Consider the following 15,147-nt stretch of genomic DNA (forward strand, 5'->3'; position numbering starts at 1 on the left):
CAATGAAAAGTCAAGAAACATTTCTCTACACATTCCAGGGTTTCAACATTTCAAATTTTGAATGTACAGCATCTCTGATCGTGTTCTCCCTGTTTCTTGCACATTTTGACATTGACAATTGGGTGAATTGTGAATTCAGTCTTTCCTGCAATTCCTATTTCTCATTTATCTTTAGGTTTCTAAAACGTTTCTACTCTTGCTTTTTCAAAACAGACATTTTCTGGACAATCCACAGTACAGAAAAATAGATTTTAAAGGGACAAGTGCATGGGAAAGAGGAAGGAGACAGTACAAGGACCCATATACCATTAATCTCATTGCACTCAATGGCAAAAGAAAATATTTTAACATACGAAGTCAAACTGACCCCTCATCTTCTCATGTACCTATCGCTGATGTACGATAAGGAAATACCAGGAGAGAGTGAATATGAAACACAGTCCTGCATGGCATGTTTCCTACATACTGACTTTGAATAACCACAAACAGAAGCAGATGATGTTGCATCAGTAAAAGAAAAGCTAAGGGGGACAAGGTAATCATCATAAATGCAAGGATAGAAGGTGGCATCATCCTCTTTCCCCAAGTTATTCACTTTTAAATGTGATTTACAAAGGGAATCCAAACATTGACCCAAGCAGAGAAAAGAATGCCCCTTTAAAAGCAGAAAAGTAAGAGAAATATCCAATGTCAGCCAAAGTTCTCACTGAGCATCAGGAGCTCAGTGATAGGGAGAGAAAAAAAACAAAAAAAACAAAAAAACAAAACCCAGCAGCATTTTCTTCCACGAAGGTGTATTTTCAACAAGATCCCTGTGGAAGTATAATGAAGGTTGGTCAGTGTTGGAGCAGCTGTTGATGGTCTGCGATGTATCTCCCTAGAATATATAGATAATAGAAAACTCTGCTGCCACATTGATCTGGTTCAAAAGTAAATTCTGCTTTCCCTTTTGTAATAATGTTTGCACTGATAGGCAGTGTTCTTCCAGGAACCTCAAAGCATGCTTGTAATGAGAAAAAGTGCCCTAAGGAACCTTTCAGGTTGGTAAACATCATTACTAGCACTCTACAGACAGGGGGACCGAGGATATGAGAACGACTGAATAAGCCAGATTGGAAATGTTCAACGTATTTTATGAGAGTGCTCTTTGGCAATGGTGCTCCTTCATCTGTATGCACTTTCTAAAACATGTAAATATGACCAGTTTATCCCTTACTCCCAGTAAACAGGAATAATCTACAATATACTTTCTGTGAGTAAAAGAAAACACAGGAGTAATTGAGGCATGTTTTATGCTCATACACTGTCTTGCCTTGTGGTAAATTGTTTACATGTTACATCTGGAGGCACAAAAGAAGTTATACCACTTGTTTAAGGTCACCAAGTATATCTCAGTTGTCTACTGAGAAACTGTCCTGATTACATGGCAAGTTCCAATCATTTGGCTACACTGTCCCCTTTATGTTGGATTTCTGTTTAAAAGCCATGCAAATTTCCCTGTTAGCACCCTTTTCTAACAGATCATAACTACCTGCAATTTCCTACATTTTTTTTAAAGCAGATGACCATCTTACCCTCGTCCATCAAAATAGGAGTGCTCCCTCCCCCCAGAAAATTCCTGCAGAACTCAGGATGTAAATGCCACATCCAAATTCATTTCAATTTTCATCATGCAGTTAGCTTGGAAATGCATTATGACAATTTATCTTTGTGCTATTAGAGGTCAGTAACAAAATGTATTGAAATTGAGAAAAATCTAAAAATTTTGACAGATGAGGAAGCAAAAACCTACAAGAAGCTGTGGTGGAAGGGGAAAAGTCTAAAAGCACAAAGGTATAAGAACTGTTTGAATTATGTAAATCAAAGACTTGTAATTGATATTACATGTTAAAACACTTCAGTCAAATTGAAAAGGTTGAGGTAGATTCCATTAAAGGTTATTCATGTAGGCTGAAAATTTATTTTCTTAATTAGAAGTTTTTCCTCTTTGTTGCTGTGGAACAAATTTTCAGCAGTTTGGGTTTGTGCCTGCCACAACTAGAGCTTATCTCTGTTTCCTTTGTGAAGAAACACAAAAAAACCCAAGCAAACAAACAAAAAGTAAAGAAAAGTGTTCCCTGGACTCTGATTCTACCTGGACTTTTCACCGTATTCAATTTTACCACTTATTAATCTCATTGAACTGCTAACATAATTACAGTTAAACACATGAGTGTCTGAAAGTTGAAGACTTCATTTATCATGCACGCTATATATCAAATCCAAATTGCAAAGAAATCAATTAGATATTTTCCTATTAGCTTTATTGGCATAGAGATTTGTCCACAAACACTCTATGGAACTTACTGGGTCGGACTCTGACTCTAGCTAAGCTTTAACTAGCTACTGACCCTCACTGAAATGCTCTGGAACAAAAGAAACAAAAGCAGAAACTAGTACCTAGAATTGTTACATGGTTACATGCTAAAAAAAATGGTCTGCGACACTGTTTAGACAAATCCATAGAGGTAAGAGCCTCTTGCATGGCAAAACCATGTCAAGATATGGTAAGTTTGGTGCATAAATGGGATCTTAAATTACAGTACAGGAAAAAGAAGGTTTATGTAACTCTGAGATTTCCACGCTACATCATCTACAAATAGACATCTCTGTATCACCATGCTAACACTCATGTTTTCTTTCTAGTAGTTATACAGATGGCCTTACAAAATTAGATTAAGCTCCAAAAGATGTCTGCTAAAATATTCATTATTTGTGATACCATTTACAATTCTAAAACGATGATGCCATTATATCCCATTGGTATCAAGAGCAGAAAAAGCAGCCTCAAAATACTAGTGTGTTAAAAAGACATCCACCAGTGATTAACATATGAACCCTTCACTTACCTCTGTCATTACCATGTCCTGGCATTTTTTCACATATTTGCCATCTGCTTTCACAATGGTCTGCAGGAAACGCAAGTACTCCACATGACGGCCGTGGGTCTCAATGCAGTGTACGAAGTGCTGCACCACTCTTTCACTAATTTCATTACACAAAAGGTAATTATTCATGAAGATGTGCCGCATGGTTTCAGCTTCCAGGAGCTAAAGAGATTAAGATCAAAACAGCCTTGTAAGAAGAGCAGATTTGCTTGGAGATTGAAAGATTCACAGGAGTCTACATTAGAGAAGGGCACATTGGTAAAGAAAAAGGAAAAGCCCAATGTGCACCAGCCCAGAGATTAAGCAGTGATCTTGGGGCCTAGCTTTCATTTGTGATGGAATTCCGCCACACTTTCTTATGAGCATAAAATGGTCCTAAAGCGGACCTTTGTGTGCCCTAACAAAATCTGTGCCTATGTGGAAGCAAAGACATGCATATACACACACGATGCTGCTAGAGCACTCTGTAGGGACTTTAGTACGCAAGACATCTGAGACCACATTCATGCCACTCATATCAAACTTCTCACTGAGGCAACCAAGAAAGATGATTAGCTACCTCTGGCTCCCTCTATGGTTGACAGAGGTAGGCATTTCCAGCAGGCAAATCATTGCACATGAAGTCTGATCACTCTGAAAGAACATCTCTTTCCACATTAACTACAGAGGGAACCTAAGGCTATGTTTCTATGGGTGAGTAGCATAGTACAAGAGAAACAGATCTGTAGCAAGAAGGTCTGCTGCTGGGGACCCAGCATCCAGACTTCATGTCTTCTTGGGAGTTTTGCTTCAAAGTTCATCTAGTTTGGTCCCTTGGACTAAAGCTTATGAGGGTCTGGTGTGCTCCTAGAGTACACCTTTCTGTTTAGTGTCATCTGAAAGGAATCCACACCAAGTTTGCTCCACAATGTGAACAAAAGCACCATAACTGGGATGATCAGAAGATCAATTCCAAAAGAACAGAAATGCAAGTGACCCCAGGCTCTACACTTGGCACTCAAGTTAAGCATCAGTGTTGGACAGGATGGAGTCTGGGCATTAATGCCCACTGTGGTCAGCTCAGTGCCTTTCACTAACTTCACCAAAAAAACCATAAATAAAAATTAACAGAACAAATGCTTCCCAATGTATGCAGACATGAGTCTACAACCCTAAATCCACTCTTTCAAATAAAAGCGTGTTTTGCTCAGTAGATCTGCCGTTGAGCAAGGTGTCATACTATATGACTGTATCTGTAAACACACACATACATATCTACACAAAAGGACCGTGACAAAGAGATTTACAATAAAGACAACAATTTCATAGAAGATCAAATCTTAGACTAGTTGCCTCAAATGGAATCATTATCATCAAAACCCTATGGGTCTGATTCAGCTGTCGCACACGCTTCATGACAGTACCATCACAGCATCTACTACCTTGACTGTGAGTCAGTTAGGGTGAATAAGATCAGAGTCAAGCTACATGATGTGATGATGTGACACATGTTCGTAGATACTTCCAGTAAACCCCACAGATAATAATGATTTACACTTTTAAAATGACAACGTTAAAAACAATGACATAATGAGCAACAATAAGGGAGAGAAAGGAAGGACAGAGAAGAGAAGGCAGAGAGGGCATAATCTAATGAAGTTATTTATTTAGCACTGTCATTTTTCAGCAAGTCCAAATTTATTTCTAGTTATAATATCTCCTTAAAATGAAAAACTTACCCCTGGAGTTAAGAACAAGTTGAGATTTTTGTGGAGGAGAACTTGATTCTGAGGATTTCCTCGACAGAAATTCTGAAGAAAAGTGTGGGCTAGATTCATAACTTCATTCATCTTTTCATCGCTCTGCAGAGAGAAAAGACAAATGAAATCAGATGGGCATATCTAAACATACTTGTTAAGGTGAATTCAGACAGGAACAAACCAAATTTCCTGGGTCTTTAAAGGACAGGAATTCCTCCTTTGGCAAAAGAAACTGGTGTAGTTTTCTTCAGAGACCATTAGTGACTGTACCTTATTCTGAATTGACCTGACCATCAGGAGTCACAGGTAAGAGCACAAGCTCAAAGGTAAGATTTCCTCATGCACGGTTATCATTTCTTAGCTTAAAAGCACTCATTTTAAGCTTTTGAAAGCTGTAGCTTTTATATAGCTACATATTGAAACAGATGTATGTGTGCTTGTGTGTGTACACCTACATGAATATGTATGTTTATACACACTCCTACACAAATACATATCTAGTTTCATCTCTGTTTTATCTTCCTCTCATATAGTATTCTAACTATGATTTGATGAACCACCTATATGGACTGAATACAGTCCTGAATACACCTATTTTACTGAATACAGTTGAACCCAGTGTCTATATTGTAACACTAGTATATAACACTCAGGAAAACGTAGCCCAGAAGAGCTTTATCTCCTCTCAATGCTTTCTACAAGATCTAGAAAGACGTGATCTATAAAAGGCTATCTAGATCCTTCATTTGTATGTTCAATGCCAATAAATCAGTGCAAAATCACATTATCTTCTGAAAAACTTGCAAGGAACACTAGGTTAGAAGTCTCCACCACAATAAAAAATAAATTATTTCAGACTTGATCCTTGAAAGCTTTTTGCCCATCTTGTGTATCTATGGCAGCACTCACATCAGCACCTGATAGTGGAATTCAGGTACCCTGCCAGAAGCTCCATTAAATCAATACTTCTTACTGTGCAGTGACTGCAGATCTAAGGTTTGCCTGATTGAGGATTGGGATGATAGCTCAGCGACATCCAGGTACGTGAGGCTGTAAACATTAAATTCTTAACAAAACCTGTTCTATGCAGGCAGCCATATTAAACCTAGGCCTAAACCCACTATTCTTCAGGCAGAAAATGGCATCATCATCTCACATTTGTACCGTACTTGACTGAATTCAGTTAAAAAAATATTCACATTGATTTTTGGGCTACTTGAGGCCTTGCCCTTTATTGAGTTCACATTCTTTATCACTAAAATTATGAGAATAACCTTTTCATAGGGTATCTGCAGAAGGTCCAAGACTACCAGGTGGGCACCCATATTTTTCAGCAATCGCTGCTGTTGATTCCGACATTTTTTATTCTGAACACAAAGTTTGCTGAGTCGAACCAAAATCTATAAATAAACAAACAAATAAATAAGCATGGGAGGAAACAACAAAGAAGTGGTCATATCACACAAAACCAAACAAAAATATATTAATAGTTAATAAATCTAATTATCAAACAAGTATGTGAAGTAAGTTCCTTAGCAGGTATACCAACCTCTTTAACAATATTGTAGTTATTGCTTTTATTGCTGTCTATCTGGGGTTTTTTGGTCCCATCCTGTATTGGACTCAAAATATTTGATTCCTATAACAAAGAACACACAACAAGTGAAGATCTATTGCAATTTCCGCTACATGAACTAACTATATATAATAACAGTAAGTGGAGAAGTATTACAGCACTTTATAGGGAACAGCCATAACATGTAATAAAGAAAAAGACTCATTTATTCTTTATCCACTGGTCCATAAGTTCACGATCAAGCCCTTCTTTTGTTTCAAATTCCCAACATGATCTGAGGCACTTACCATCGTGTACATGCTTCTCATCCTCCTAAAAAAGAATACATCCCTAAAGGACAGCCTAGACATCCCAAGGAATTTTGATACTGTGAGAATAGGAACAATAAGTATATTTCAATAGCACCACTTGTTCCAAAAACCTCTAGTACAGCTGGAAAGATTACAAAGTCTCTGTATGTGAACATTAGAAAGTCTGGAGAAAGAGCTTAAGATGACTTCTGTAGTTGAGAGAAGTAAGGTGAAGTTCTCGGCAGAACAAGTAGCAGAGAGACATTGGAGATGTTCCTCCCATGAAGAGGATACTTGTGTGCTCATCTCTGGATGATGCAGGAAAGGGCTTAAAACCAAATGAGAACCTTATGTTAAACTGCAACACCCGGTTGTGACGCTGTATGCTCTGGGCCTTGGCTTTTAGAAATCCCCAGCTGGGTATGATAAATAAGAGAAATCAAGTCCGCAAGTAACTGCCAACACCCACGCACCTTTCCATGCATATCTCAGTCAAAACATGGAAGAACATCCACACAAATGCTGTCACTTAGAATACTGGCGGTGTTTTGTTTTGTTTTCAGCTGCCAGCTATGGGAAGCCTTTCTTAACTGGAAACACAAAGAACTGAAAGATTGGACTTTGGATGCTGAAATTAAGCATGTAGAAAAACTGCAGATCTCGAGATTGCCTCACAGTATAACCACAAGGATATAAACCAGTGTAATAGCATGAAAAAAAGAAGAAACAGGTGCACTTCTGAGTTTCACTGTGTCCTCAAACTTCCTACTGTTTTACAGAAGAAAATCAGGCTAACACACACACGTGCATGCCAGTCTGAATGTTTATACATCTTGAAACCTCTCTCTGAACTTTCTTAGCTGATGGTGAAGATGAGGGGTTCTATAAATCCCATCTGGTCTGAATTTCCAGTGGGGCAAGAACAGCTGCAGCACTTGGCCATGGAAGCTGTTTATAACAGTGTCAGCACTGCTGTTCAGCATGGTCATGTTGATCTATGCAACAACAGTGGATTTTTATTTGTTTAGGTTTGTTAGCATGCATGCTGCCTTCTCTCTAGCTGTTTGAATCAATACTTTGGAAGGTATTTCAGGCTCTTTGCTATAATTAACCACTCTCCTCCGTTCTGGGACTTTGGGTTAACCAAGATTAATTTACCTGTTACTTTTACCAGCATTCTTCCTCAATCAATGCAGTTTTATAATCCATGTGAACTATATGTCTTATCTGGAAGTACTGATCAGCATTAAACTGCTGAATCTATCCTTTCTCTTAACAAAATAAAAGCCTGTTTATTGAACCCATAAGAGCATTCCAGGGATGTACTTATCAAGAGATAATCACACCACTGGGATACCAGAGACACTCGGTTGCATATCTTGCCTCGTTAAGCCCTATGATGGACATTTTCTGTCACGCTTTTCCATAGGGGACAGGGAGTCATAGACATCACACCAAGAAAGGTTCTCTTCTGAGAACCCTACCTTTAGGAAATGATATTTTCTGAAGAAGATTATTTCCTTTATTCATAAAATTCCCAGAAAATCACTGTGCATCAGTCTTAGGATCCTTTCTTTCTAGCCCCAAAATGTAGGTCCAGACTCCAGCATTGAGTCCAAGCAGTTCCCTGCCACTGAAAGAGTCTCACGCATCTCATCAGGACAGCTGTGGACAGCACTGGGCAGTGTCACGCTGGCACAGTTTTGCCGTCTACAGGCTATATTTACTTAACCAGGGGAACAAGGGGCACTCTTGGAAGTTCCAGTTCACAATCTCCACCTATATATGACGTTTAAGATGTTTGTTCAAACATTCCCAGAACCAAAGCAAACTGCCACAGACCAGAAAAAGAAGAGAGCAAGGGAACACCAGGTGCTTGAGGGTGCTGAAAGTTTGTACAGTTTTAAACCTTGCTGAACTTTCTCAATGGATGGCAAAGATGAGAAGCTCTATAAATGCCACAGCACTACATTCCAGCTTCACTTGAGAGTCCTTCCACTAAGACTGCCTGTTTCTCCTCCTCATATCTGTGCTTCTGGTGCTATACCTCCAACATATTCTCCAGTGACAGGACAACAAAGACCACACTTTCCATAGCCTATGGTATCCATACAGACTCGTAACATCTTTACACTAGAGATAACCAAATAAACAGGCTGTATCTGCTTTTCCCTTCTCAAGCAAAGCTCAGTTGTGTGACATCAATTCCAGCGTTTCTTCCAAATCGTATATGGTGTCTAATTTATGTCTGACCTAACTCCAAGCACTCCTTCCTGAAATTCTGATCTCCAGTTCTTATCAAGAAGATCCTTCATGGGTGGATGTAAGATTCATTGTTTTTCCTGTGGAAAAATCTGGATACTTAATTTTTTCTACAAATACCATTTCTGGAGTCAAATGACTGTCAAAAAAAAAGAGGTCTCTACCCTCCTCAGAGTTATGATAGAAAGGTGGAAACAATTACCCCAAAAGGCTCAGAAGCCAAAGGGGAAAAAAAAGTGCATTTTATTTCTTTTTAAATTCTTAAGCCAATCTTGCAAAGTGCTTCAGCAAGGACGGAAACTTGGGCTTCACATAAGACTGTTCTGGAATGTAATTTAAGCCGTTGTGCACACTTTAATGTTGTTAGTGAAAAATTAAGCATAGGCAAATGAAGCATGTTCACTAGAGATCTAGAGGTTCATCCAGCTCAGTACTGAATACCTAGCATCCATTCCAAGAAAGCATGGGATCTCACAGGGATGTTTATCTGCTCGAAGCTAGCCACCTGCTTCACACATTGTAGATTATAACCGGCACCTCACCTCTTATGTCTGACTTGAGATCTCAGAGAGAGTATTCATTACTAAAATAGTTTTTCCAGGTATAAACATTTCCTGACTGTTAAAAGAATAATTTAACAGGGGAAAAAATAATGGAACAGATTCTAAGCTATTGTAACCTGGCACGGTTCTCATGGAATCACCACCAGATGATCTAACCAGTTGTGCAGATTACATATTACTGTTCTAACACAATAGTCTCTCAGATGTGCCAGAGATAATATCACGCATCTACTGAAGCACTGCTAATCCACACAGACCCATGGATGCCTCATGGGAAAAAAAAACAAACCACCACTGAAAATCTCCCGTTTAGAAACGCTTCTGCACATTGTTTTCTCCCCTCTTCCTGGAGTTTCTTCGCCATCAGGGCTTTCCATAGGAATAAAAAGGAGCTTATTATACTTTTATAATTTATTATAGCTATAAAACCTTGTAAATATCCTGCTGCAATCCTGTATCCTGTTTCCCCATTACTTTTTCCATTCATTAAATAAAGGAACATTTTCTTTCTTGCTACAGCTATGCTTGAGAAAATACGAAAACCCAGATATTTAAGCTCATAAAGTCCAGATTCCTCCCCAGTTCTGACATTTAAATTCAGCTAAGTTATATCAGAGGAAGAGTAGGACCTGCACTATCCTGAGAAATTGGGATTCTCCCTTGAAATGTTGGATTTTTCCCCGTATGAAGCCACCTAAGACCTGCTTTCCCATCTGAAAGACCAAGTGGATGTCATAGAAATATGCAAACATCTTGTCTCTTCTCAATGGCTCCTACATTTCCTGAATGCATTGGCTTCACAATGCTGTATAAACTCCACTGGCTCCCTACTAAGCTTCCTCTGGTGGCTTCCTTGTCCATTTTCTCACTACAAGGGAAGACTCTACCATGGAAGAGAATAAGGAAAGTGCTGTGTAAGAAATGGCAGTTGATCATCTCCCCAAACTTCCTCTGATGAAATGGAAAAGTGGGAATAAATACTGGTGGGAAAACCTGCTCTACCTACTGTTATGTCACAAACCTCAACCACTGCAACCCTTGCAACACTTTGCACTTTAAGATTCATACTGGAGTTATGTAATTACATGAGGACCTCAGCTTTCACTGAAAAACAGAAGTTAAAAAAAATAAATAAATAATTTTTTTTCAAAGATCAGGTCTTTCTGGTTCCAGATTCAAGTTCTAAAGTATCTCAACTTCTGGTGTGATAAGGGTCAAAAAACCCCAAAATATTATTGCGCCTACAGAATCTCAATATTCGTAGGCAAGTCTTATGTTTGGTGGAGAGTGGAATTACTTGTGTAATATTTGAAAATATGGGTTTGATTGCACTCGCCTTCCCTCCTTGCAGGAACAGATACTGTCTACTACTTCTTCTACAAGAAATCTGGAGAGGGACTTTTTACAAGGGCATGTAGTGATACAACAAGGGGGAATGGCTTTAAACTGGAAGAAGGTAGATTTATATTAGATATTGGGAAAAAACTCTTTACTCTCAGGGTACTGAGGCACTGGAACAGATTGCCCAGAGAAGCTGTGGCTGCCCCATCCCTGGCAGTGTCCAAAGCCCGAATGGGGCTTTGAGCAACCTGGTCTAGTGGAAGGTGTGCCTGCCCATGGCAGGGGGGTTGGAACTAGATGATCTTTAAGGTCCCTTCCAACCCAAACCATTCTGCGATTCTGTGATTCTGTGATTCCTTCTAGCAAGTCAGCACAACTGCCACCAACACATGATCCCTAGATTACTTCCTTGGTCACAGAGTGATGCCATGCACTGTAGCTTGTTTGCTAGTCAAGAAGGAAGGTAGCTCTGTGGCATAAGAATGCAGTTACTAAAAGCAGTGGGAGAGAATATTGAACACATTGATAAAAGAGGTTTTATCTCCTATTTTATCAACTACTAAGGGTCAGCCAGAATCCTGCACAATCTCACTTTGCTACTTTGATTAACCAGACCACAAATCTGCAGTTGTTCATTAAACTACCTATCAATATTGAAACAATTCTAACAGGAAAGTCTTTAAACCCACCTCTATTGGCTCTTCTCCCCCTTTGGTTTGGTTGTCGCCCACCTCTCCGCTCTCATAATTGCTGCTCTTTTCAACCCACAATTCTGATTTTTCTACAGTCAGACGTAGCTGATCAAGATCAGCCTTGATTTGCTTGTAGTTATCAACATCTTGATTAGACACCAGCAACTGAACCTGGAAATACAGAAAATCGTAAAGCTATTACAGTAGTAGCACCAGCACTTATGCCTGGGTAATTTGCTTGACAGTTTCAATTCTAAGCCATGCTTTATGTAACCTTCCTTATGAAAGTGAAACATGGCACACACAGCATTTTTAGCCCTCAATCATCAAGAACATTTAACAGAGCCAGAGACTGTAGCTGCCTAAAACAAGATAGTTTATAAAATTCACAAAATTCTCTCACCTTCTTTAATATACTGAAAAACATTTTCAGACCAAACAGATTTACAAGCTCTTGAGTTCTATGCAGAGCTAGTGCTGATGCACTGATTATGATCCTCATGGCATTAAAACAATACAGTTACATGGTATTAAAGAAATACAGTTAGAAATAGCTTATACCATCAGCACAGCACTTCACAAGGAAAAAAAAGAAAAAACGGTGGTATGACAAGGAATCATGATATCCAAAGAAGGGTCAGAATGGCAACTTTAATGATCACCTACATCACCATAATCAAATAGTGGAAAATAACAGATTTTAACACTGCTAGGCCAGCTTAAAAAACTTGTTTGATTATAGCTGACAGACTGGCTTTCAGGTTCATGTAATCTCCCATGGGAGTGGTTGCTTCTTACTAAGATTAATTTTTTCTTTTTTTGTACTGCTCAAATTATCTGGGGTTTTTTTTCACTGTCATTTGTAGTTCTTGACTTAACACAATCTACACATTTCCTTTCTTGGTAATGCTCTTTGCTCTATTAAGATTATTAATGAAGATAATATTCCCCAAAACCACCACCAATCTTTACTGTAAATCAATAAGCGCTATTAAGAAATCACACTTACGTAAAAGATTAAGGTCACATGGCAGACAAGAACAATGATAGGGACATTCTATTTTTTTAAAAAATCACGACATGCAGGCTAATATTCACTATTTCCTAATACAAAGTTTCCATCATCTTCTCTCTTAGCTTGGTAAATCCTTGGGATTTTACAGAATTTATAAACGCTGCTCATCCACAGACAATCATATTCCATGTTCTCTACAGGCTTTTTTTGTTATTTGCCAATTTCCATCCTTTACAAAAACATATTAAGCTACTGGGTCCTTGCTGACCTGAGAATAACAGCTATTTATGCAACTAACTGGCATGGCCTAACCTTAACAATCTGGTGGGAGGCCTTTCTACTACACTGCAAAACATTAAACAAATGCTTTCCAGGTCTTTATCATTAATCTGTTTTTAAACAAGAGAAACCTCCACATCTTGCATAACGATGAGACAACACACTATCAAACTCCTGAAATAAGCATTAGAGGGTGTTATCAACATGTGTTACAGAGGCTTACGTAAAAGAGATGTCCCTGTCACCCAGCTCCATGACATCAGATCTCCCCATCCTAATCCACTGACACATGGAGCCTGCACATGCACTGTTATCAAGCAGAAAGAATAAAAGCTGAAAACAGGCTTGGCCCCATTACTCTCATCCTGTTATTTGGGCCTATCTGTACCATGCAGTGGAGCACAATGCAAAGACACCTGAATTAGAACTAGAAACACCACACAAATAACAAGAGAGCTTTAAACCAGCCTAAGCAGCCCTGAAGACAAGAAAGCCTTATTGCTGACACCAGTGCACTGCTTGCAGAACACAAGCTACTGTCTCTGAGGGATCACTGTCTCACTGTGAGATGTGTGTGTGTCCCAGCTGCCACCATGGACCTATGTTTTCAGTAATGGATGCAATGCCAGAAATATCTATTTCTGGGTGTACAATCATAATACGCATTAGCAAATATGATCAAATGTAATCAAAACAAACCAACCAAACAAACAAACAAACCTTTCTTGAATTTGGGCCTGTAAGGAAATAATCAATGGTGATTTAGAAAAGTAAAGCCGCCTTTGGAAAAGCTTTCCCTGCAGTCAGTTTTCTGGAATAACGCTATGCCCGCCCATACCTGTTTAAATGCTTGCAAAACTTCTGCTCTCTGGCTGAAGTGCTTAAATAGCAGGTGCAAAGCACCTGAGAGCAAAGGCGGGTAGTCGTGCATGATGAGGTGAATGAGGACCCGTAAAAAAGTTCTGCCCCCTTCATCATCAAGCTGAACTGCATTCTTCTCCTTTCTGAAACAGAAATAAGGGGGAAAAAGGACCAAATTAGGTAAAATAAATAAGAAAAAATAGAAGTTTTTGACACAATCTTCATTTGAAAGAGCTCTTAAAACCCAATCAAATATGCTGCAGGAAGGAAACTATAAACATCAATTTGACATGTTTTATAAGAACTTCATTTCTACAGTTATATGCTGTTGCAGCAATCTTGTAGCGGAATGGACACTGCAGAACGAAAGTAAGTATGTATGAAACGTGTCAAATATTGTGAATAAAATCCATATTGCAAAAACCTTCATTTAAGTCTTGAATAAGTTGTCCCAAGCTCATCCCCAATCCAAATTAATTGAAGTAAACAGCATTTAATCAGAGATTAATTTGGCCCTTTCCTTTTCACTCCTTCCCTTTTCATCTGCTATTAAAATTTCATTTAAGAAAAAATAAGCTCAAAAATAGTAAGAATTGCCAAAAGCATCATATTTCTGGAATCATATTCATAATCTGGAACGGCAGAAAGCAGATTTACACTTAACATATCAAAGCAGAAATAATGTTTCCAAGAAACCATTCAGCCTCTCTGTTAATTTTAAAGATGCAGATGCCAAGGGCTGTGTGTTGTTTTACATTATGGGAGTTCAGGGAGAGGACTGGAGGCATTGCTTATGCTGGTAAAGATTGAGAATGCATAAGGGACTGAAAGAGGAAAGATCAGAGTGCCCATAGTGCAGATCCTTCTCTCTAGCTCCAAGAAAAACTTTGAAGTCTATGGCCTTGTCTAAATGGAATTCATTTTTACTGCTATAATTATAATTATACCCATAAAATTAAACCAACATAGTGATAATGGTAATAACTCTCCAGCGTGGATATTTTCTATGCTTTTTTTTTATGTTCACAGTGCAGCTGAAATGATTTCCAAAACTCTGCAAGCATAACTTGTGATCTACAGGCCCCTGGTGGTCCAGAAGATCATGGCAAGTGGTCCACAGCTGACTTGAGGAGTCATATGATGGAGATTGTTGTTGACATCAATTTCTAAACAATTTCAAACACAAGGTGCAACAACAACCAGTCATGTGGTCCGTGAGAAATACTGAAGGTCAACAGTAATCTACCGATCCAAGAAATTTGGAGCTACAGCCACAAAGAACACCAGAAAAAGGAGTTTCTTTAAACCCAGGACAAGCACCCATGTGAGGCATTATAAGATAAATAATTAGTATGTTTTAGCTCAATACGCCTGTACAATGTTCCTTGGCCGCCTTTGGAAACATGACAAAAACCTACTAACTCTCTTATAACTAAGAGGGTGGTCATCCCCAGTCCCATGGCCACCCATACCAACTGGGCTGTTTGCTTGTTTGAAATCCAGATCTCTGGCACTTTCCTGTCTAGGTACAGGTTATGTAATAAGCAGCAGCCAAAGGAAAAAAGCTGAAAATAAGCACAGAATAAAGAGAAACTGACCATG

The 15,147-nt window shown here is 38.8% G+C and overlaps 1 protein-coding gene across 1 annotated transcript in view; it reads right to left on the bottom strand.

The window, feature by feature from the left end:
- Positions 1 to 15,147, bottom strand: part of LOC104401715 (inositol 1,4,5-trisphosphate receptor type 2) — a gene marked incomplete at its 3' end in the record, with an annotated part of 114,899 nt that overhangs the window by 22,575 nt on the left and 77,177 nt on the right. The window contains exons 25-30 of the mRNA XM_010009388.1: positions 13,523 to 13,688; positions 11,388 to 11,561; positions 6,216 to 6,305; positions 5,941 to 6,066; positions 4,646 to 4,768; positions 2,889 to 3,089 (exon numbers count right to left, since the gene is read on the bottom strand). Coding sequence (XP_010007690.1) covers positions 2,889 to 3,089; positions 4,646 to 4,768; positions 5,941 to 6,066; positions 6,216 to 6,305; positions 11,388 to 11,561; positions 13,523 to 13,688 — 880 coding nt within the window. The remainder of the gene's footprint in view (positions 1 to 2,888; positions 3,090 to 4,645; positions 4,769 to 5,940; positions 6,067 to 6,215; positions 6,306 to 11,387; positions 11,562 to 13,522; positions 13,689 to 15,147) is intronic.

Source organism: Nestor notabilis, unplaced genomic scaffold, assembly GCF_000696875.1.
Source record: "Nestor notabilis isolate BGI_N333 unplaced genomic scaffold, ASM69687v1 scaffold4432, whole genome shotgun sequence".
In the NCBI taxonomy this organism is placed as follows: domain Eukaryota; kingdom Metazoa; phylum Chordata; class Aves; order Psittaciformes; family Psittacidae; genus Nestor; species Nestor notabilis.